At 41.5% G+C, this 21565-nt stretch overlaps 1 protein-coding gene across 3 annotated transcripts in view; it reads right to left on the reverse strand.

Annotated features, from left to right (window-relative positions):
• Positions 1–439: 439 nt before the first annotated feature.
• SMARCAD1 (SWI/SNF-related, matrix-associated actin-dependent regulator of chromatin, subfamily a, containing DEAD/H box 1) overlaps positions 440–21565 on the reverse strand; it is a 48337-nt gene continuing 27211 nt past the window's right edge. For all 3 annotated transcript variants that reach the window (XM_053404053.1, XM_053404052.1, XM_053404054.1), the window contains 15 exons: positions 15584–15786; positions 14973–15063; positions 13628–13727; positions 13138–13197; positions 12891–12966; positions 7597–7732; positions 7151–7288; positions 6755–6850; positions 6455–6572; positions 6206–6327; positions 4648–4836; positions 3274–3392; positions 2451–2633; positions 1987–2096; positions 440–985 (listed from right to left, as the gene is read on the reverse strand). In XM_053404053.1, coding sequence (XP_053260028.1) covers positions 924–985; positions 1987–2096; positions 2451–2633; positions 3274–3392; positions 4648–4836; positions 6206–6327; positions 6455–6572; positions 6755–6850; positions 7151–7288; positions 7597–7732; positions 12891–12966; positions 13138–13197; positions 13628–13727; positions 14973–15063; positions 15584–15786 — 1803 coding nt within the window. In that variant the 3' untranslated portion in view covers positions 440–923. The remainder of the gene's footprint in view (positions 986–1986; positions 2097–2450; positions 2634–3273; positions 3393–4647; positions 4837–6205; positions 6328–6454; positions 6573–6754; positions 6851–7150; positions 7289–7596; positions 7733–12890; positions 12967–13137; positions 13198–13627; positions 13728–14972; positions 15064–15583; positions 15787–21565) is intronic.

A 21565-nucleotide genomic window follows, 5' to 3' on the forward strand; every position in this document is an offset into this window, starting at 1 on the left:
ACTGGGTATAACCTGCCCTTTTTATGTATTTTGTAAAGCAACCTAACATTTTAAGCACTTCACAATTATCATAATCTTGTTTATTCCCAACAAAATTCAAGGAAGTTTTTATCCACAATATAACTATGTATAAACAATAAAAGTCAGTAAATGTTATTATATAATCTATAGACAAACTAATCTGTACAAGACATCAAAACAAAATGTGATTCACTAGTTTCAAAGTTTCTGGAGAACAGATCTGTTGTCCACTACTTTCTAAAACCAACTGCAATTGAAATTCTTTGCCCAATTCCTTGCCCAGAAACCCTCAGCACAACTCTCCCATAGTTAATAAAAAGTATATTTGAAGAACTTAAACTTATGATGACATTATGTTCCCAGATGAAATGAAACTCCTTCTGGGTTTCAAAAAACCGTTTACCAAAACACCATCAGCCAAGGTTCAATTTTTATTTTGTGAACAATTTGATACAAAACATTACAGTACTTCAAATAAAAACAAGCAGAGAGACAAACAATATGGGCATTTCAAATAAGGCACATGTAAAAAAAACCCCACACATCCAGTGAAATAGACAGGTTCTATATATATATTTGGAGGTAGAAATAATTACAAAAATATGGAACAATTTTAAGCATTAGCAGTTCAGTTCAAACTAGGATCCCATTTTAAAATTGCCTTGGTAAGATAGCTTATGTGGCATTTTATGCACTACATTTTTGTGGCAACTCTACTTTTTGCTTCGGAGTAGCAGAGTAGGTAGGAAAAGAAACTATACCATGAGTAATACAAGGAAATTACAAAAAGTTATAAATGTCCATACAAATGTTTTTAATAACAAGAAATTCTTGAAGCACCACATTTTAATTCCCCCCCTCAAATTAAAAAGATATCTACAACACTTTTCTTTATATTATTATTAGAGACCTAATGACGCTTTTAATAGTGTTGCTATATCTGCTGGAATGGCCCCTTCTTCTCCTGCAGAATAAAAAGAATGCATCAGAGGTGCATTTGTGAAGAATCATTTCATGCAACCAAATAATCAGCGTTCTACACAGCTAAAAAACCTGCAACCAATAATCCATCCCCTTCTGCAACCTTGCTGACTTCTAAAGGTGGGGGGTCCAAGTGACCTCAAATCAATTTGGGTATTACATTATGGCTAAGGACTAATGATGTAAAGAGTAGCTTGGATATGTACTTGCAAAACCAGAGACACAAACCATGCAAGTCTCTAGGTTTTGTACTGTTGTGCTGAGCCTGATACTATGCTTGCATAAGCTGTGATCTAAGTATGGTAAGTGGCACAGTAAAATATCTGGCCTGCAAGCATCTAGCATCCAGCTAGATGTGAAAAAGTGGTATAATGCTTAAGAAAGCCATCAAAGCAGTGGGCTAGTATTCAAAATGCTACACTGAGCACACTACCAAGGCTCCTGCCTTTGCGAAAGCTTCAGATATCCATTAATCAACACAATATTTCTATTCTGGAAATAAGGTGCAAGGAATGTGTTGCGTTGGAACTGAATTCACAAATTTGTCCAAACAGCAATACGCTACTTGTTTTCCCATTAAATTCCTTCTCCATTAAATTCTTGTCCTTTAGAATTCTTATTCCAAAACAATGTTTTAGAAGTATGTCTGAACAGGAGAAATATAAGAGATCTTTTCCAACATCCATTACATTTAAAGTACTGTGATGAATCTGCCATTGCACCAGCTATTAAGAGCTGCCATGTGTTGACAAATTGGTGAAATTAAATATTGCTTTAACTGCACATTCTGCTTTCTTGCATTACTTTTTAACATCTTAACCCAAAAAGTCACAACTTCAACTGCCCATAAATTATTCATTTCTCTTCCCCATTGGTCTCCTGGCACAATGAACCTAAATATTGTATTTCTTTGATCTCTCTCACACTTTGGGGCCCAGAGCTGCTTCTACTTAGGATATTCAAAATGGTGCTGCAAGAGCTTACCTGCATCTGCTGCTGTCATGTCTTGTTCTAGCTTTAATTTCTGCTGACTAATTCTCAGCATGGATTCCTCTATAGTCCCTTTACTTATGAGCCGTATCACTTTCACTTCTCTTAAAATAAAATAAAAAGAACGTGTTCATACAATTCTGTAAATCCCGATTTTGTCATCAGTGTTTTATTTCCATTTAAATTTCCAGCAGTTCTACAGAAAACAACAGTGCTTGCACATTAATTATTTTTAATGAAGACTGTGTCTCATCACATACACCTCTGTGAAAAAATAATCTTCCAATATAAAATTAATGGGAAATGAATTCAACTTTTATCCAACGCTATACCAGCTTGCTTACACCTCTACACACACAAAAAATCTCTTCTAAAGATTTAGAATATTTGATGCAGTGTATCGTGGATAATTTATTTTGTTTACAACTAAAGTTTCTCCTCATACACTAAAAACTTACCTAGTTTGTCCTACTCTATGGCATCGGTCTTCTGCCTGCTTGTCATTGTAAGGATTACAGTCAATGTCATGGAGGATGACCACATTGGCTGAGGTCAGATTAATCCCTAGACCACCGGCTTTTGTGGAGAGCAAAAAGATAAATATACCCATATCTGAATTGAACTCATCTATCAGATGTATCCTACCAAAAAGAGAAAGAAAGCAAAGCAGTCATCAGTATACAAGCCTATTGTTGTTTGGCCTTCAACTATTTGAGCTGACACACATAGGTATGCTCAAGTCAAGCATGTTCACAAGCAAACCATTTTAGATCATACCCTACGGATATTTCTTTCATGCAATACGTTTCAATGGAGTCAGTTCAGACATTCAGACTGCAATTCCATGTACACTAACCCGAGTGTGAACTCTGCTGGAACACAGTGGGACTTCATTCTGAATAAACATTGCTCTGTCAATTGCTAGTCGGGGTACAGAGAATTCAGCCATGTATAGGCTCCATGCTTCGGCGCTCATTAGTCATTTATATTATGATTTCCAGACAGCATGTCTACAGTTAGCTCAATCAACTGTGCACTGTGTAATTATTATCTTTGTTTCAGGCTTTATAGCAATTATTTCCAGTTCCTTTCATTCTATGCATTATACGAAGGGAAGAAATTTTCACCATCTTGCTTCAAGAGTTTTTCATTAACTTGAGCTGTTTTATAGATCTCCACTAATCCCCAGCATTTCCCAGAGTCAAGCTCGAATAGAGGCAAAAATGACTATTAGTGGGACCCGATAATGCCTCCTTGTGCTCTTATGAAAGTTTCACCTACCTGTCTGAAATTTGTGTCTTTCCATCCAGCCTAAGGTATCGGTGCTGCTTATGTTTCAGAAGAACCTCTAGGATATCTAGCATCATAGTAAATTGGCTGAACAGGACAACTCTGTCACCCTAAAGGAAGGAAGAGAAGTATTTAAGAAAAAACCCATGCATGCACCTGAAAGTTTGTTTTATACATATCCGCAGAGTTCAGGCACTTGAACAAAAGCCACCTTGTGTAAGATTCAAATTCTCTTCAACGCTACGGAACAATCAGGAGATAAACAGCATGCTGGCCTTTTTACAGGTTGCAAACTTACAAGTGCTGAGTAATGATTTGAAGCCACAGGCAAGACTGTACTTGGAGCAACCAGTATATTCGCAATGAAACACGGGAATAGAGAGAAAATGCCCCAGGATTCAATGACTTTACCCTGGCTTACATAGCACAACAATGTGTTGTGATCTGAAGTACCAAGTTTCAGCAGTTCAATGTGTATTTTAGATCTCAAGACGGGAAAGTTCAGGTGTTTTCAAAACAAGCCTTTATGTTTCTTGTTTGACTGAGTACTCAACAGCCAACAAATTCAACAAATATTTGAACAATATCTGAGTCCATTTTTGTTACATAGGTATGCTTCCTACCCTTCAAGGACAATGGAGTGCCAATTTAGGGTGAAGAATGAAAACTTGAGTCCCTGCTGGCTTCCCCCACCTGGGGTCTTCCAGATTTTTTGGCCTACAACCCCCAACAGCCCCAGCCAGCATGGTCAATCGTCAGGGATGATGCAAGTTAAAAGTTCCATGACACCTGGTGGGCACCAGTTTGGAGAAGGCCACCCTATACAGATACTAGCAAGGGGTAAATTGGAGAGCGGGCAAGAACTTTAACCAGGGTTAATTACAAGCCAAGGTGTTGGTGGGGAGGTGGAGGGGAAGGAATCTTCTGACTTCTGAACTCTGACTAGAGTTTTTTCTGGCTCCCATCCATTCTCATATTGCCAGGAATTTGTGGTAAGACTTCTGACATCCAACCCTAACACTCAAACAGCTTTCTACAGAATTTAGTGACATTAAAGCACAGCACAACTGATATCAGCACATTTACAGTGGTACCTCAGGTTACATATGCTTCAGGTTACATACGCTTCAGGTTACAGACTCCGCTAACCCAGAAATAGTACCTCAGGTTAAGAACTTTGCTTCAGGATGAGAACAGCGGTGCAGCAGCAGCAAGAGGCCCCATTAGCTAAAGTGGTGCTTCATGTTAAGAACAGTTTCAGGTTAAGAACCTCTGGAACGAATTAAGTATTTAACCTGAGGTACCACTGTATGTGTAAGATGTGTGTATGTTCTAGGATGTCCAAAATATACTTTTAGAACAAACCTTTTCTTTGAATTCAGACAAAATGCGCTCTAGTGTTCTAAATTTTCCAGAATCCAAAATTAGATCCATTTCAAGCTTGAAGTCATTAATATTTGCATACTGTTTACAAAGCAAATGCAATTCATAATCTGTCATCACAGACATATCTTCAAATATAAGGTCAGGGTTTGCTTCACAGTGTGTAGGCTCCTAAAACAAATAATCATAAATCAACATGAAGCAAGCTATTTAGGAACTACCAATATTTCACCAGGCTTTCTTTCTTAAGTTTACTAATGGATTTTTTAGTGTACGTGCTGTTAGAAAATTTTAGATACATTCAATAGTCATAACATGTTAGAACAAAAAGAATAAGCCTGACAATAGGCAACAATTACCTCCCTGTCCCACTCATCTCTCAGATAATATAGGGGTTTTTTTGGGGGGGGGACATGTGTGCCGTGCCTATACAGAAGGTAAAAATGTTTATGATTGTCTTTTCAGTAGAAAATTGGGACTAATCCTAGAGCTGGAGAAAAGATCGTGACATTTGTATACAGAGAGTTATAAAACTACCTGCAGTGTGGTTCATATGAGTACAATTAGCTCTTGAAGAATTATTTCTCAGACCTGGCAGATTAGGGATTGGATTGGAATGTCAACTTCTGTACAAATGTGATGCAACCAAGAAATGGCAAGGCCAAATCCTGCCTTGTTAGCTATGTATACCACACATGCCTTGAAAACCATGCTTCCCAAGAGCAATTAAAACAGCAGGATGTAAGTTTACAACAAAGGTCAGAAACAACTGTATTCTACGATGAAGTGGTGGCACAGGAGAAAAAGGGGGACAGTGCACTGCCCCACTCCTCCCTTATCCACCTGCTCAAGTGAAGAATGGTCCTTATGAGATATTTGCTGGGGTGTGAGTGGGAAGAGAAAGGGAGAGAAAATGAACACATATTGTGTTATTGTTCTTTGGACTGTTTAATGTTATATTTACTTCCTTAGTTACACACACACACACACACACACACACACACACACACACACAGTTTAGAACTTCTTGTATCTGGGGAAGGAGGCTATTGTCCATCGAAGTTTATGCTCAATAAATTTGTCAGTTTTTAAGGTGCTACAAAATTATTTAGTCTTGTAACTTGGGGGAGGGGGAGAGAAAGGGTTGGCCTTACTGGTTTTTATTTGGTTGCATTTTGCTGAATGACATCAAAATATTACTTGTGCTTTTCTTGTTTTTGGTACATACTCAATTTCATTTACAGAGATAAATTATTTTTAAAGTTTCCCATCTGTTTCCTCTAGTGTGGGCAGATCACAGAAAACTGGACCCTTTGTCTTGTTTCATCCCTCAATCTGTGACACGTTTAGAATTCCAGCAATGCTTTCCTAAGGAAGCTTTCTCTATTCTCTATTGATAGTTTGAGACATTAAATGATATAATTTATAAAATGCAGGACACATAGTTGAACAATAACTATTTGGTGCAAATACCAATCTGTTAATAACCAAATTAAAATGCACCAAGAGCCTACTGGATTATTCAAATCCAACACTTTACCTTGAGCATAAGTTTTGACATCACTTTAAGTTTCTCTGCTGTATAATACTGACGGTGAAGAAGAGGATGATTGGCCATTTTTCTTAGCTGCATCATGACATTGCCCATTTCTGAATTCTTTTCTAGGGTTAGAAAACAAATGTATGTAAATATCCAGTGTAAATTTTCTATCAATATACCCACAACAATAGAATAGCTCAGTATTCCTGCTCCATATACGATAAAAGGAAGATGTAAACACCAACGCACCATGACTGTCAATTGATTTCTTTAAGCAGCTGAACAGATCTTGGTATAGCTTTTCCTGTTTCTCAGACATTTCACACTGTTCAACAATATCTTTTTTGGGAGGCAGCTGTTTGAGGACCTGGTGGGAGAAAACAACATTTTGAATTATTTGGCTATCAAGCGTTTGAACTTAGACTTAGAACCAGCACATACTGAGCTGGAGGCTGTTCCTGTTCAAAGAAACCTGTGTTCAGGTGATTTAAGTTAGTCTAAAGCAACCAGTATAGGCTAAAAATAACAAAAACAAACCACCAAACATACCTCATCTTTTACTCTTCTCAGGATGAATGGTTTTATTATCTGCTTGGCATGTGCAATTCTCTCTTTTTCATATACACTGTGTTCCTCGGTTGCTTTCTGGAGAGGAAAAACATATGCTGAATTGCATACAGTGGATGCAATCAAGTTTGCTGAGAAAGAATTTTACCATTTAATAAAAAGGAATGTTCTGAGTGTGAATGTTTTGCTGTGAATGGTTGTGATTTCTAAAGCATTTACTTTAGCTCCACTAGCACAAAACAGGGGTATTATGTGGTGGTATGCATGAAGACTACATGACTTTTTAGGTGGTCTGCAAGGATAAGTTATAAAGACAGCAATCGTTATGAAAAATGTACATGATTCTGAGTCATAAAAATGTTTTTCAAGTATACTTACTGCTTTAGAGGAGAACATCCTCCGAATTTCACTAGTGCTACTACTGAACATCCGTGGCATGACAAAATTCAAGAGCGACATAAGTTCTAAAAGGTTGTTTTGCACTGGCGTCCCTGTTAACAGCAAACGGTTTTTTGCCTATTTTCATAAATAAATGAAAGCCATTAGCAGATATAAAATGAGATCATCTATTCAAAATGACATTTCAACAGGAGAATGATTTTACTGTTGAGCAATCAAATACTCTCAAACTAACTGCAGTTTATCATTACCCTTATAAACCCAGGATAGGTGTGTCTAGAATTACAGCTTAATTTTGTAAAGCAAAAAACAGGATGCAATTCATGCACATTTTAACACAATTTCACTGACACAACAAAACTTGAAAACCTAAGGTAACATTTACAAGAAAGTACCAAGAGTGGGAAAGGGCATCAAAATCTTACATTAATTGTCATCAGGTGTTGATAGCGAACAGAGCCCATGTTTTTTAACATATGACCTTCATCAAAGATTGCATAATTAATTTTCATCCGACGAAACAGACTGCGGTCTTCTGGACTGCTAATTGCACAGTTATACCTATCAAGAGAATGAACTATGAGCATACATCCCTATTTTTATTTATTTATTTCTTTCTCTTTCTCTCTCTCTCTCTCTCTCTCTCTCTCTCTCACACACACACACACACACACACCTCATTCAGGTGTTCTACTTCTGTGTAAAACCAACACGTGAGGAGAGGGGAAGCAAGACTAGTGTGTCAAATCTGCCCCCATTGCCCTCCACGAATTTTAGCGGGGGAACGGGACTTCTTCAGCAGGGGACCTTTCCTACTTGTGTATGTGTCCCACAATATGGTAGGCTTCTAAATCATGGAAGAAGCCTTCATTAGTAGGGCAGGAGCCTTGCTTCAGAAATTATTGTTCCAACTCATGGAGGGTGGATGGTAACAGCTAGCATGATTGTTCTCATCCCTTTCCCAATGCAAGTTGATTTAACACAGAAGGGAAAAATTGAACTACAAATACAGTATATTCTGACATTCAGAAAGGCCAGGAGACACGGCTGTGATAACATAGGGTTGCGTTTTCTCACTGTAATGCCCTCCACCCAATACTCAATCTAGAGGCAACAGCAACTTAACCCTGTGTTAGATCCAAGGAAACGTGAGTGGAAGGAAAGCAACTGCTGGTACTATTCAGCAAACATTTGGGCAAGTGAGTTTGCACAGTGCTACAGCACTTCTTGTGCTTTCAAGAATATCCTCGGTTTTTGTTTCACTTCTCATGCAATGCTGTAGCACAAAATGTAGAACAGTATTTCCATGACATGAACAGAGCTCATTTTCTACACATAGGAGGATACCCCCAAGTGGTAAATTGTGTATTGAGTGCCAGGACTGTTTTATAGTAACACTCAATAGTCAGCACACGACTCTGAAATTAGGATCAAATGAGGGAAGTCTAAACCCAGAAATTAATTGTTTTATATGAATTTTCAACTATTACAGACAACACCTCTGCATGCACTTACTATATACAATGTGGTTAAAAAGACTGATGTTGCCAAAATACTGTCTTCCTGATTTCCCCCAATGCCAAATCCTATAATGACTTTTTACTCAGTCCTAGAAAATACCCAACATTATGAGCAATGACTTATTGTGTATGAAGAAATTGTTAGGAGAGGCTCAGAACTTACAGGGTTAAGAGTTCTGAGTGATGACGCCTCACATTCTGAGGGCGGGCATAGAACACGGAAGGGGTGTGGATTTCTCTGTGTGTTTTCAGTCTGCGTGTTTGCTTCAAGGAGAGAGCAAGCGAGATGTCGGCTCTCTCGCCAGGCAGGAAATTTATAGCTGTTGTGTTTTGCTAAGGAATAAAGACTTTAAAGATAAGGACACTGCCTGTCAGCCTGAGTTATTGCTACCACACGACAGAACGTTCAAGCTTCTACTTCCGCTGTGTTTTACGCTCTGCTGAGTCAAAGGTCCCGGGGGAAGACCAGAGCTGCGAGAGGGAAGTGTGCCGGACCCCGGTCGAACTTGACCCCGAATAGGTTATGGCGATCAGCAATTAAGATAAGCAACGTTCGTGCGTGTGAGGAAACTGCAGGCAGAATCGGCAAAGGCCAGCTAAGGAGTAGCTGGAGCCAGCCGGGAGGAGCTGAGATCTGCCGGACCGGGAGGTGCTACTGTATCGTGAGTAAGCTGGGCCCCCGGGGGAGAGATGGCAGACAGCCATAAATCGTGTGCAGTCCCTTTTGAAGAGGCAGACGGGAAGGAGCCCTGGGTCGGTTGGCAGGCACTGAACAGAGTGGGAGCCACACCACTGGAGGGGGCTGAGAATCGCTCTGAGGAAGCACCATGCCCAGAGGGAGCTGGAGGCCAAGGAGGGGCTGTGGGACGCCCTGGAAGCCCAAAGTGGGCTGGAGCCGTGTCTAAAAGCTGCTGCGATGCTTTGACACGCCAGAGAGACAGGCAGCCGTGTGCTGGAAAGCTGCTGGAAGCTGGGAAGAGGAAAACAGAGGCAAGCTGTTCCTCTGGAGGCTGTGCACCCAAGTTTGTGGGTGCAGGCCAGAAAGGCCATTCCAAGGGTTTTGAGAGTGCCCAGGCTGTTTGGCAGGAGCTGGAGGGGGTTTGCAGAGAAACCACAGCAGAAGCCAAAAGCCATTTTCCCAACGGCAGAAAAGCCTCGAGGAGGAGGGCTGCTGGAAAAGTTGGGGGGGCAGCGAAGACCAAAGGCACGTCTGCAAAGTTTTCCACTCGGAGATGTTTTGTTTGCGGTTCTCCGGAGCACCTGCGCCGAAGCTGTCCACAGCGAGACAAAGGGCAGGAAAGTCCCAAGGTCACTTCCCATGGGAACCAGCCGGGTTTCCATGGCAACAGAGGGAGTAGACGTGAGAGCGTTTTTCAGCTGACTGCTTCGATGGCAGTTTTGGACAACACCACCTGCAACGAGAGCTCCAAGGTCGGGGGCAGCAGGAAGTCAGTTGCAAAGGCAACAAAGAAGGACAACTCCGGAGGGGGGAGCGTGCTACGTTGGGTTGTTGACTCAGCTGCGAATGCCCATTTGGTAACAGCGCCACCTGATGGACAAATGTGGAACTGCAAAGCTGTTTCAACTGAGAAAACTTAGATTTGCTACAGGTGCACAGGGGCGTGTAACCCATGTTTCTAACATGTTTGTCTCTTTTTTACAGGCTGAATTGAAGGTTTATGTTCTCCCTGAGATAAAACATTGCCTACTGTCTGTACCTTCTCTTTTACAGGAGGGATATTCTGTGAGTTTTGAAAAAAATGTTTGTACAATTTCCAGAGGTGGAGAGCAACTGGTACGTGTTGGAAAGGATCAGAACAACCTCTTTGTTCTGGAATCACCTCTGGAGGGAGCGGGGAACACTCATGTTTCGTGTGCTTGCGTGTGGCACAAGAGAATGTCACATGGGTCCTGTGAGGACGTCCAGATGTTATCAGAGTGCACCAAAGGTTGCAAGGTAAAAGAATGTGGTAAACCTTTGAATTGCAAGGCTTGCAGGAAAGCCAGAAACAAGGGATTTAATGATCCCAGGGTAGAGAGAGTCACCACAAAGCCTTTTGAGCTTGTGCATGCAGACCTTTTAGGTATGCCACAGCCAAGTCTGGGCAAGGCCAAGTGGCTGATGGTGCTGACAGATGATTTTACTAGGAACTCCTGGGCTTTTTCTCTGAAAGCTAAGGAGGTAGCAGCGCAACTGATCAAAGATTGGGTTGCAGAGGTGGAACAGAGGTTCTCCACCAAGGTGCAAGGTTTCCAGTTTGACCGTGGTTCTGAGGTCACTGGGTCTGCTCTAAAGGGTTTCTTTCGCCAGAGGGGGATACGTCACAAGGTGACTTCTCCTCAGGAGAGTGGCGTGGCAGAGCTTAGGAGTAAAGCCCTGGTTCGAGCATCCGAGATTCTACTGGATGACTCTGGTTTGCCTCACAGTTTTTGGGGGGAGGTGGTAAAAACGGCCAATTTCTCGATGAACAGGTGCTACAATGCAGTGGTAGGTGACACCCCATATTTCTTGCTCAACGGACAGAAGCCGCTTGTGCATTTCTTCCGTTCTTTTGGTAGCAGAGCCATAGTGCCTGTACCAAAGTTTCTGCAGCAAGAGGGTGGTCCAAAGTACCAGGAAATGATCTTCTGTGGGTATGAACCCGCGACCAAGGGGTGGAGATTCGCATACCCAGAAGGTGATCAGACCAAGCTTCTGGTCAGTAAACAGGCTGAGTTCTTTGAGCAGGATGGCTGGGCAAGGCGCATAGCGCGCTCTGACGTTCACTCAGATTGTCTGTACGACTCTGAGGAGGAAAGAGAGCCAGAGCCTGAACCTGCTGGTGGAGACCAGGCCCCTGAACAGAGTAGGGCGTCTCCACAGGTTGTTAAGGGAGTGTCCAAGAGTGAGCCCTCATCTCCTGTGCGCATAATGGAGAAAGCTCACAGACGTGTCAAGTCAGAGGGGGAGTCTTCTGATGAGGAAGACGCACAAGCTGGCCCCAGTGGGTCAGGAGGAGCACCCCAGTTTGTGCCCAGGCGGTCTTCAAGGGCAACAAAGGGAATTCCACCTGAGAGGTTTCAGGTCACAAATGCGTGGGTTGGTTTCGCACAGTGCGAACCTGAGGTTTGTGAGGTTCAACAGGTGCCTAACAACGATGCCAGGAAGGGGCGGAAGGCAATGGGGAAGGTGTTGAACACTCAGAAGTCCTCTCAGAACGTGATTCGAGAGGGGGTGTTAGGAGAGGCTCAGAACTTACAGGGTTAAGAGTTCTGAGTGATGACGCCTCACATTCTGAGGGCGGGCATAGAACACGGAAGGGGTGTGGATTTCTCTGTGTGTTTTCAGTCTGCGTGTTTGCTTCAAGGAGAGAGCAAGCGAGATGTCGGCTCTCTCGCCAGGCAGGAAATTTATAGCTGTTGTGTTTTGCTAAGGAATAAAGACTTTAAAGATAAGGACACTGCCTGTCAGCCTGAGTTATTGCTACCACACGACAGAACGTTCAAGCTTCTACTTCCGCTGTGTTTTACGCTCTGCTGAGTCAAAGGTCCCGGGGGAAGACCAGAGCTGCGAGAGGGAAGTGTGCCGGACCCCGGTCGAACTTGACCCCGAATAGAAATATGTTTTATATAGCACATATTCCTGGAGGGAAATACGATCTCTGCCTGCTCTGTACATAGCCAAGTAACTCGCAATATAAGCCCTTCTGGGACCCCTGTGAGTGGGGAGGGGTTGGAGCACAGAGGTCTTTTCGCTGTAACAATTTTCCCCAATGTAATGTTTCTTTTTCTTTTTCCCAAAGGAGCGAACAATAAACATTTTGTTATACAGGCACCAACCCACTTGCACACAGTCAGCACCCACCCACCCCATTTTCAGTGCTGCAAAGGGGCGGAACAGGGTGGACTTACATGTGTCCTGCTGATGTGTGTGGCAGCCAGGAGCACAAACCCTGTGCAAGTGGAAAGCTGCCTGTACAGAAGAAGGGGAAGGGGTGCCTGTGGGGATACCACTGGAGTAAGAAAAAAAGTGCTCTATGTGATCCTAGGCAATAAGAATCCAGCTTACTCCCATCTGTACAGCCCCAGCCTGGTTTCTGCATAGGTATGTTTGGGACTGACCTAGCAGATTTAAATTGAACAGCATGTGGGATAGTTTGAAAGAAGTGCCTGGTTAGGAAACAGCAAGTGGCTAAATTTCATGCAGTCCTTGTACTTACGTTGTCACAATGACATTGAAATCTGCAACTTTATTATGGATATCCATTCTGAGATGCCTCCTGTCTTCTTGTGAGCCTAGACAGAAATAAGACTTCATTTTCCCCCAATTCTAGAGAATCGCTTTCTAAAGCCTCAAACTTCTCTGCAATTCACAATGTTGTTTAGGGAGTTTTGATACATGTAAAAAGTAGTACTGTCTGCATTTTAGCTACAAATGTTTTATTCTAAAACAATATAATTTCTTACCATAATAAAATAAAACTTGGAGTTCAGGACACCACAGGTTCACTTCTCTTATCCAGTTATCTGTTTTTTAAAAAATGAATTAAATAATTACAAAAGTATGCTAAGTGTGCATATAGATTAATGTTAATCCCAGTTTTGTTTTTACTAAACTACAAGTCGAGAATACTGTGTGGATTACAATCACTGTTGAGCAGCCAAAAGAGTGGACTTTATTGAAGAACACCTCAGTTCAAAACCCCACTAAGCTCTGAAACTCATCCAGTGTCGTTATCTCTCATCCCAACGTATCTAATTGAGAGTTTAGTGGGGGACGCACTATTGTGTGCTGCCCTGAGCTTCCTTGAAAAAAAAGTAGGATATGCACATAGATATAGTAAAGCAATATGTAGTATACATGTTTACTTGAAGTAAGCTGATATTGATTTTTAATCCCACAAAGCCTGTTTATAATTGGAGCCTTAAAAAATAAGAAAATAAATTCCTTACTTACCTATTGTTGATGCAGGCACTACAATCAAATGTGGACCTACATCACCCACTTCGTAAAGATATGCCAGAAATGCAATTGCTTGAATGGTTTTTCCTAAACCCTGTGTAAAAGTTGAGATAATTTAAAATAAAATACTATTGCCTTTACAGTACTGATAAAGTTAAACAATGAAATGTTAGCCCATAGTATTTCTCAAGCTAGTTTTGGGTTTTAAAACTGGAAAATAGAGGTTTGTATTCAAAAATATTATGTTGTTAAACCCTACTCTTTAAGAACCGCGTAACCAGGTTTGGCTGTCAGAGGCATGTCAAAACCTCTGGTCTCCACATTATCCATCACATAGGAGCCAGCTAGTAAAGTTAAAAGTTAAGTGGTTTGAGTATATAAGCAGATACAATTAGCATACACCTCTTGACTTTAGAATAATAGAATTGTAGAGCTGGAAGAGCCCACGAGGGCCATCTAGTCCAACCCCCAGCAACCAACCTTGTCCCTTGACAGGCCTTCCTCTTAGGAATGGAATATCACTAGCCAATGAGGCAAAGGTTGCCCAGTATTCTCCTGGGATCTAACTTGAGGAGTTCTATGGAGACCCCTGTTCCTCCTGGTGAAGCACAAGGTACCATTTGAGCCGCTCCCCCAACGTCTATCTCTGCCACTCAAGGTTCTCTTGCTCAGACCTGGGACTATACTTCATAGAATCACAGAACTGTAGAGTTGCAAGGGACCCCAAGGGTCATCTAGTCCAACCTCCTGCAATGCAGGAATCTCAGCTAAAGCACCCATGACTTGAAGCTCAAGGGAAGTAGTTGATCATTGGAGGAAGGCTCCACCTGTCACAAGGACTCAAGGAGGGAGGGGAATGGACATAGTCTGTAACCCCTGGCAAGTCTCAGGAATGTTAAAATCACTCATTCCCTTCTTGCTAGTAGCAACTAACAGTATTACCACCCACTAAACATCCCCCTGCCCTAGAGACAATGAAAACTTAAAAATCATTTTGGGGCAGCAAAGAATTTCTTTCCTCATTTTCCTTCTAGAACAGCACGAGGATCTTTCTCTCCGATGCCCAACCATGTGCATGTATGATTGCTACTGTCAACACATCCTGATTCATTTGTAACGGCTCAGCTATTAAAACTATTGGAAAACTGTGTAACAGGCCACAAGCTAGTTTCTCCTACTAAACACTTCGCTACTGAGTAGCAGAAGCAAACCTTACCATTTCCTATTCTATTAGATCAGTCTTCCTAGTTAGCTAAGGCCAGCCTCAGATAATTTGCTAACACTGACCATGCAGTTATAAATTTAATGACTAGTTGAAGTGATAATAATGTCAACTTACCATTTCGTCAGCTAATATGCCATTTAGCGAATGCTTGTGCAAAAGTGCTAGCCAATTTAAACCAATCTTCTGATAAGGCTTAAGCTCCATGCTGATAATAAAGAAGAAAATGCACCATTAACACTCATGGAAACTCAAACCTAATGACCTGATGTTTACAAGAAATGTAGTACAGTACTTTTTAAAATAAGGTATTTGGAGCTTTTATGCTATTTGGGTGGCTTGCTTTTTTTTTTTTGTCTGTCTTTCATTTGGGATGTGAATGTGTGTTCTGCCCATTAGGGAGGGGGTTCTAAGCATCACTAGTTTTCTTCTTCTGTGAAATAGCTATTTAGTGGTGCTCATGACAGTTTTGATTACCAAAGATACTTGCCAAAAGGTTGGGGACCTCTGGACTAGCCATTCTAAAACATGCAATTTTCACAAGGAGAGAGAATGAGAGTAGTGGTTTTGCTTCATATGGATGGGGCACCACAGGTGCTGGCCATTTTTCAAAACCAGTCTCCTCATCTAGACTTCGAGGATTTGGAAACCAAACTTCTAGCAACTATTACTTACACCTTTCTTTTCTGGTACTTATGTAACATTCACTTGAGAGCAATCCTACCAACCTTGAATTCAGAATGGAAGGCTGATCAATGTTCCATCCGCTTCCACTATCTCCAGTGATCCTCGTCACTTGTTTGGTCAGTTTATTTGAGATCTCTTCACATTTGTTCATTAGCTGTAACACGACGGCTCTCTCTCTTAGTAATATTTTGCAGTTCCATATAATATCTTCTGACAACCCATTGGTCTTGCACATTTTTGTGAACTATGAGAGATCATGGGGGGCGGAGTGCAGAGAGCAAGGCATTACTTCAACATAAAGACAGCAAAATCAAACTGAGCCTGAAGAAACTCAAATGGAGTTTGGTGCCCCAAATTACTCAATTATTCTTCCAAAATACCATGATATTCATTAATTAAAATTGCAATGGTAGGCATACATCTAAAGCTTATGAAGATTTACTTATCAGTGAACACATTTTTATTACTTTGATATTTTGTCCCAGCAACCCTCCTACATTGAAAGAGTTCCTTCTCAGTAGGAAAAGGCAATGTGAAGATGGAAAACTCAGCTGCCAGCTTAAAAATGCTTGAGATTGAGACAAAGGAAAAACAGGCAACGTTGAGGTTAGAAGGGTGGTGTTTGGGTGATTGTCAGATCGCCTTTGCCTTCATTAAAAAACCAAAACTGGAATAGCATGTTATCTCCATTTTCTTGCCCACGCTAAATATGAATGGGTGGTATTCAACTAAGTTTTACTCAGAGTAGAACCACTTAAATTAGGGGACCTTGTAACTTAATTTCAATGGGTACAATCCAAGTAAAACTTAGTTGAATCTCATTCATTGTGTATATAATCAGAAATTTGTTCATGCATTTTTAGGGTGAGCTATCTCACATCAAGAAGCACAAAAATATGGGGTTGCATTGATCCAGTTCCACTCACAGGCCACTTCCGTCAGAGGAAGGACTAGGAGTGCTTCTCTTTCTCTATTTCTGCAGCTCCTTAAAAAGCTGTTCCAGGACAGTGTAGCTATTGAGGGGCTGCAAGAGAAAAAGTTGCCTCCTACCCCTCTTTCTCTTGCAGGTGCATCCATTGTTTCGGAGTTATCTTCTGTTCATGGAATGGCTCCAACCCACTCAGTTTTTCGACACCATCATCATTTTTAGTGATCACGTTTAGAACATTGTAAGAAAACTGAAAATCCATGTTTCAACAGCAGAGGGCAACACAGAGCTAAAGATAAGCTGGGCTACATTGAAATTGCTGTACTATACTTTTTAAAAAAGTGTGTATGCTTTTATTTATTGTGCCTGGCTGAACTCCAAATGAGAGATGAAGGATCTTTATCCACACAAAAAACCCTTCAAAACAATCTCTCTCAATTACAAGAAACAGAATTAATGTGCTACTGAAAGTATAACGGGGTATAATTTTTGCACCTACTCATATATTTTTGAAATATAGCATTAGATACTTTAAACAAATCAGCTTCTGTTCTTTCTAGTGTATCTTGATTTCAGCGAGGCTTTTGACAAAATCCTGCTTTTGTGGAGAAGCTGGTAAAATGTGGGCTGGGTGAGGTAACTGTTAGGTGGATTTGTAGCTAGTTGACTGACTAAACCCAAAGAGTTCACTTATGGTTCCTCATGATCCTGGAAAAAAGTGACAAGTGGAATACTGCAGGGTTCTGTTGTTCTTCAACGTCCATATAAATGATTTGGCTGAAGGAACCGAGGGGATGCTCATTTAATTTGTAGCCGATACCAATCTGGGAGGGGTAGCTAAAGCCACAGAAGACAGAATAAGGATTCAAGATTACTTTAACAGATTGGAGGACTGGGCCCAAATTATCAGAATGAATTTCAATAGGGAAAAATGTATGGTTCTACACTTAGGCAGGAAGAACCAGCTGAACAAATAAAATATGGGGAACTGGGTTTGCCAGTAGTACATGTGAAAACACATGTCTGACCAAACTGCGGGAGGTAGTGGAAGACAGGAGTGCCTGGCGTGCTCTGGTCCATGGGGTCACGAAGAGTCGGACACGACTAAACGACTAAACAACAACAACAACATGTGAAAAGGAACGAAAGGTCTTAGTAGACCACAAACTTGATATGAGTCAACAGTGTGATGCAGAAGCAACAAAAAGTTAATGCTATTCAATGCTGCATCCAAGAAGTTTAGTCTTTGACTCAAGCCTTCCAAGTATTTGTAGATGGCCTCTCTGATCTGCTGAAGGCTGTGCCACCAGTTTGCAATGTGGGTTGTTGTGGCATAAGACAGACATGAGTAGTTACGGCCTTCATGTTCCTGCATCTCCTTTGCATCAGGGAGGCCCTTTCAGTGTCAAGATAATCAACATGGACAATACTTGTCACAGATCTGGCTACAGTTCTAAGACTGCCTCTAGCAGCAGAGAACCACCCTCCATACTTGTTTAAACAGGGAAGTAATTTAAGGATATGAGGAACAGAATGAAAAACAAGCTAATATTTTCCTAATCCCAAAGCTATAATAGCCTTTTGTCGGGCTCACTATTGCAAATGAGTACAATACAGCATCTTAATCTCATGCATAATGTGTAAAATGAAAAGGTATTTTTGTTTTATTTTGCTTTGCGAGGATTGCTTCACAACCATGGCTTGCTTATAAAGCCCATTCAAAGCATTCTGAAAAATCAACATGAGCTAAAAAGGAACTCCTCTGTTTCCTTTGTACTAAAAAAGCATGGCATAGTCTACACTTGTGGCAGAATGAGGTGGTAGAACACCCAAATCCTTGAATGACCAACTCTCTCTGCATTAGCCTACAGCAGGCTTCCTCAAACTCGGCCTTCCAGATGTTTTTGGCCTACAACTCCCATCACCCCCAGCTAGAAGGACCAGTGGCAAGGGATGATGGGAACTGTAGTCTCAAAAACATCTGGTGGGCCAAGTCTGAGGAAGCCTGGCCTACAGGTACTCTTCATGCAAGATGCAAGAAGTATGCAAGATGGTGGCACATGCAGACACTGTGACTGAGTGCTCCATGGAGAGGAGTCAGGGTTTGTCAGGACGAATTATTTATAGCCGACACAAAATGCTGTATTTAATTATGGGGTATCAGAGATTCTAGGGGGTTAACCAGGCTGGGATAGCAGGCTTGTTGGTTTTTGAATGTATGAAGTAGATTTTTTCAATTTCGTTGTTCTTTATGGGACAATGACAATAAAGATTATCGTATTGTATCATATCATATCATGGGAGGCCGTTCTCATTGCTCCACCATTAGGACAAATACATTTTCTATGTTGGCACCCTGACAGTGGAATATCCTCCTGCAGATGCATAATGACACTGACACTTCTGTTCTTTTGGCACATTGGTTTGCCCAGGCGCTTTTTTTTGGGGGGGGGGTGTTACAGCTGCAAGTAAGGCATCGAAATTGTGATTTGTTGGGTTGTATCCAAAGAAGTTGCCTCATTTGTACTTCTTCTCTCTCCCTCACTCCCCCTCACATTTGTTCTGTGGTTTTCTTCAACCACCACAAGTAGATTTGCAAGGGGAGGTATGGGGACATGTGGGGAGAAACCCCTGTACTAGGAGGATGGCTTTATTATATAAAACCCAGTATTTTGGTGTCTTTGGAAGCTGTGTTGAATTTGCTTTACTTGTACAGTTGTTTTACTGTACTGTAACCCACCCTCAACGGGTGGCGCTGAGGGACGCGGGTGGCGCTGTGGGTAAAAGCCTCAGCGCCTAGGGCTTGCCGATCGAAAGGTCGGCGGTTCGAATCCCCGCGGCGGGGTGAGCTCCCGTTGCTCGGTCCCAGCGCCTGCCAACCTAGCAGTTCGAAAGCACGTCAAAGTGCAAGTAGATAAATAGGGACCGCTTACTGGCGGGAAGGTAAACGCTGGCCACGTGACCCGGAAGTGTCTCCGGACAGCGCTGGCCCCTGGCCTCTTAAGTGAGATGGGCACACAACCCCAGAGTCTGTCAAGACTGGCCCGTACGGGCAGGGGTACCTTTACGTTTACCTTTTTAACCCACCCTAGCATGCATGATGAAGGGTGGCTAAAAGTTTTCTTATAAAAATAAATAAAATGAGATCGATTGAGCCAGATGGGAGAAGAATATTAAAAGAGTGATACCTATCAAGAACTCCCAGCAAGCAAGCAAGCAAGCAAGCAAGCAAGCAAGCAAACAGTGCAGAAGTCTTAAATTTCTGACTAATCTATTTGCCACTAATTTCCATTAGAAAGGAACACCTCGTTTGAAAAGTGCATTTCTGTACATTCACGGTAGCTTGATTTGGCTGTTGTGGTGAAGTCTTTTTGAAAGTAAGTTTAAACATCAACAGAATACTTTGAAATTTAAACAACACTGAACCACCAGGAGTAGAAAAGCGTGTTTGTTTGTTTGTTTAAAAAAACCCCACAAAGTTATTTTAAACAGGAGATTAAAAATTCTATTAATTATTCTAGATGCCTAAAGCTCAGGTTGGCATAAAGATAAAACTTATAATCTTTAAATAATGCACCTCAAGTGAAACCATCTGCTATAAAAACCACCCATTTTGTTTCATGTCAGATTGTTAACATCTGTTTCCAAGTTACAACAAGAAGAACCTTCAGCTGTTTTCCAACTTGAGCCTCATGAACAATATGATAAGCAGTTTATGCAAAAGCTGCTCAGGTTTGTCCATTTGATAAGTACAACTGCAATCTGGATACAATTCAGCATTTTAAAGTCCCACTACAAAAAGACCTAGAAAACCTCTGCAGGGGCCTCTGGGGCAGTCCTGGCCAAGATGATCCGACTTGGTTTAGGTCAGTTTCATATGTCTAAAGTGCAGAGGTTGTCTGAGGCCCAGGGCAGCAGTCTTAATTAGAGTAATGTTATAAACAAAACAAAAAAGGCAGCCAGTCCCTGGCGGGTCCCCTTGCCAGCTTAGCCCTCTGAGTTCTGGGGCAAATGTACCTGGCTGCCTCCACCCACCTACCCCCTGCACAGATCTGTTGCCCTTTCTGAATGCCACTGCTTCTTCCAAGGTTTCTCTCTTATTATTATTATTCAACTGAAGATGTAAGATAATTCAGCTTGGGGACCTTCTGCACGCAATGCATCTACTGCCAAGCTGCAGCACCCCAACCTATAGGTAGCTTGAGCTCAATACTTCCCAAAGCTTGTGTATGTCTCTGAAGTCTTTGAATCAAGCCCTCAATTTAGCCAAGTTCTATTCTTTCCAATGAGATCTGCAGAACTAAGGTCTCTGTATACACATTTCATTTTAACCTGTGATTGCCGGACTGTTACGGAGAACTGGATCTTGCATGCATATTGTCTAACAGAAAAAGTTTCACATTGTCCATTAGGTGTTTTTTTTGGGGGGGAGAGTAACAATATACACACTAGTTTCACAGACTTCATGCTTTCTCCCCCCCCTCCCCTGGAAGAGTAAAATAAGCTACACATAATTATAAATAGTTCAGATGAGGTCCCCACTACTCTGTAATAAGCACTAATACCCTTTCACAAATTTTAGACATGTCTTCTTTATATACGAGTATAAGCAGGCAAAATGACCTGCACACAAAGGTGTTCTTCCTCAGGAGAGAACCCCTTCTGTTGGAGGAAAGGAAATTTGGATATAACCCAACATATTTACCATATTTTTCCATGTATAAAACACCCCCATGTATAAGACACTCCCTATTTTTGGGGACTCTAAGTTAGGAAAATACCCCTCAGCACTACCCATGGATAAGATGAGCCCCAATTTTAAACCTAATTTTTTGGTAAAAAAAAAACCCCTAGTCTTATACATGGAAAAATACAGAAAATAATGACCTTGCCACTAATTAGGCACATTTCCCACTAATTAAATTCATGATTTTACACACAGATTAAAGAAGCCTAATCTAAATTTACAGTTTCCATGAATTAAGGTATTTCAGACTATGAAGGAAGCATGCAAATTTTAAAAACATGGACTAAATATGGAAACACTAAAATAAAATTAAATACTTCTAACATGTGCCTTTTGGATGTAGACTAA

This window comes from Podarcis raffonei, chromosome 9 (assembly GCF_027172205.1).
Source record: "Podarcis raffonei isolate rPodRaf1 chromosome 9, rPodRaf1.pri, whole genome shotgun sequence".
Taxonomy (NCBI): domain Eukaryota; kingdom Metazoa; phylum Chordata; class Lepidosauria; order Squamata; family Lacertidae; genus Podarcis; species Podarcis raffonei.